We start from the raw sequence: 2,960 nt of genomic DNA on the forward strand, positions 1-2,960 counted from the left end.
TACAATTGATTAGAACTGAATTCATTTAAGCAAGTTTGGTTTTAATATTTGATGTATTATTGTTTGACAATATGAGCTTTATGTGCTTCAGATTTTTTTTAATTTAAAACTGCCATTCCTTAATAACAGATTTTTTTGTGACAGATCTGAATGTCAACTGTTTTCTTATCTCCTTAAATAAACTGTATGTGGTTATAGCTGATTTTAGAGCAATTTTATATATTCCCTTCTGTATTTAAATAATCAGATATTCTTCTTACGGAGTTTAATGCCTTCATATAACTCCACTGTATTAATCTGCAGAATTCTGTTCTAAGTTGTAGAATCTATTTCAGTTATATGAAATATTTTACCAGGAATATTTATCATTCACTGGAAATTTGGATATTTGTCAAAATTGCCAACAAAATTTAGTAGTTGCGATTAGTTCTATTAAATTGTGTCATCTCATCTGGCATACATATACTTGATGAGGAGTTGCAATATACAGAAATAATGTGGTTCAAAGCCTAAATGCCAGACCAAAACTGTTTTTGGTTGACTCAGTTTGGAATTTATAAATGTGACAGCTTCGCTGTTGGTCTATATATACGTACTAGGTTTTTAAATGCAACAGCATGGCATCACATTAAATTTAATGTGATGCATCAGATTGAGCCAATCTGAATATAAATGACCATTTTTCTAAAATGATTTCACTTACACCTCTGATGGGAACTCATCAAAATTTATATTGAGTTCAGTAAATACTTCAATGCATAATTCATTGATAGAAAGACTGAAGAAATTTCCTGCCTTGTCTCAATTGAGTCATGAATAGTGCTATGCAATTAGAACACAAAGCTTTAATGGTATTTTGACATTGCATAACACTTGCATATTTACAGAGGATGCACATATTCAAAGCAGGGGTACAAGTGTGATTAATTTACCCAATTTAAAGTGGAAAGTCTAAGGGGAGTGCATTCTGTTCAAAGTACCCCATCACCACTCTAGATGGAGTTATAAGACGTTACATTACTCCGATTTTTTTGGAGCAGGTCCAGGTAATTTATGTGGGCTGCATATTTAGTTACAGTGCGTGGCCCTTTTTTATTGCGGAATCCTTTTACATTTTTTTGCGTGGCCCTGCACGCACACTATTTATCCTAGAAACCTACATGATACTTTTCAGACTGTTTTGTGGCCATGTACCTGTAAACTTAGTGGGAACATTGACTGGAACTTCACATTAGTTGCTCCAACCCCTAGAGACCTTGGGAAACTACATTACATGTCAAGAATTCATGGGGTCAGTATTTGAACTATGTAGTGCCTGTGGTTTTTCAAGTGTTAATCGGCATCCTAAAGGTCAAAGATTTGGTCGATATGTGTGCACACTTCCAACAGGAGTTACGCCAGATGCCATCTTGGTAAAAGGATTTGTGTACGTTTCCGTACTGACTGCTGACTAAATGCAAAACAAGTAAATCATGGTATCAATCAATTTGAAACCAGCACTGCCATTTTTGAACACCACGCTCCAGTCAATATACCTTCTTAACCTCCCACAGCTAAACGTGTGTCCAATGGGATGAAGGATTCAGTGCTACTTAAAGGGAACATAAGCTTCCTACAGGTTAGCTGTTTGATTATCTTTGCTGTCTGCCAATGCAATTCGGCAGGTTTTGGGTGCTTTCCTTGTCTAAGGTTTCAATAGGCTACAGGGAGTGGCTTGGCTAGTGCTAAAATACTTTTTAGTTGTTGAAAGTGCTGAAACAAGTTGCTTCCAGACATGGGTGGTCTGGTCGGCCATTCTCTTGGAATTGAGAATGGGTAGGGGAATGAAAAGAGTCCAAACAGAGGAAGACAAGCTGCTGGAAGAAGGTGGAGAAGAAGGGGGAGAAGAGCTCTCAGCAGGAAGCCAGATTCGGGAAGGGTCTTTAGGGAGTAATTCTCTTATCTCACCTTTAGGAAGGACCAACGCATGCGATGCCTTTGCTTCACCAATTAAGCTGTGACTGAAAGTTGACAATTGCAGCCTCAAAGCAATATTGCCAAGGTGACCATGGCTTTTAACTTTCATATGTCTGGCTCCTTCCAGGTATGGAGATATGTGCAACATCTTGCAGTGTGCAGTACAGTGCTTCATTAGAGGTCACTGAGGCTCTGAATGCATAAGAGAGACTGCCTCATCTCATTCCCTCTTGCCAGAGACAAGCAGGCAGAGCAAACACAAGGATTTGCTCAGATTGTAGGCTTCCCAATTTTTTTTTCAAAGAAAAACAGTCATTTTTAATGGATGAAAGAAGGTGTGACAAGGGGACAAGGAGAGGTCTCATTTAACAAGCTTCGATTGCACTGCAGTCTGCCTTTCCGATATCTGCAAAGATTTCCCAGGTCTGCGTATGCCCATTAATCCTATTTGTCTGCCTTGCGCTGCTTCTGCAGCGTTTTCACAATGTTCAGTTTCTTGAGCATGTTGGAGCTGGCTTTCATGGTGATGTCATGCTCAATCTTGTTCCTTATAACAACTTCCAGGTTCTTCTTCAGTTTCTGCTGTTGAACTATATGTGTATTTTTAGGAGCAATTATTCTGCCTCCCTTCCTGGGTCCACCACCTCGGCTCTGCTGCTTGCTTGCCGGTGGCTTCCGCGCTGCCAGTTTGAAGCGGCCCTGCGCCATTGCCGTTAGCTACCGTTGACTGCATGCACATCGCACTGCGTGCACCTCATCTGAACTCAGCCATTTTCATGAACCAATAGGGATTCCACTCCCTCAATGTGCAGCTGGTGTATGAGCACAGGCAGTGCATCAAACAGGTGAATGCTTGGTTTTGGGCAGTAGTCATGATTACTTCATTCTGCAGCAATCCTCTGTGTCAGCTGCATTTGACTCACCACAGCAAGTTAAAGGCTGACAACTGGGTAACAAGCTTCAACCAGTCATGACGTGGCTCATGACTGCATTTCAGGACCCAT

General features: G+C 40.3%; 1 protein-coding gene across 1 annotated transcript; it reads right to left on the reverse strand.

Moving 5' to 3' along the window:
* Window positions 1-2,400: 2,400 nt before the first annotated feature.
* LOC137346000 (leydig cell tumor 10 kDa protein homolog) lies at window positions 2,401-2,664 on the reverse strand. The gene has a single exon (XM_068009330.1). The coding sequence runs from the start codon at window positions 2,662-2,664 to the stop codon at window positions 2,401-2,403; it is 264 nt and encodes an 87-aa protein (XP_067865431.1).
* Window positions 2,665-2,960: the final 296 nt, after the last annotated feature.

This window comes from Heterodontus francisci, chromosome 1, assembly GCF_036365525.1.
Source record: "Heterodontus francisci isolate sHetFra1 chromosome 1, sHetFra1.hap1, whole genome shotgun sequence".
In the NCBI taxonomy this organism is placed as follows: Eukaryota; Metazoa; Chordata; class Chondrichthyes; order Heterodontiformes; family Heterodontidae; genus Heterodontus; species Heterodontus francisci.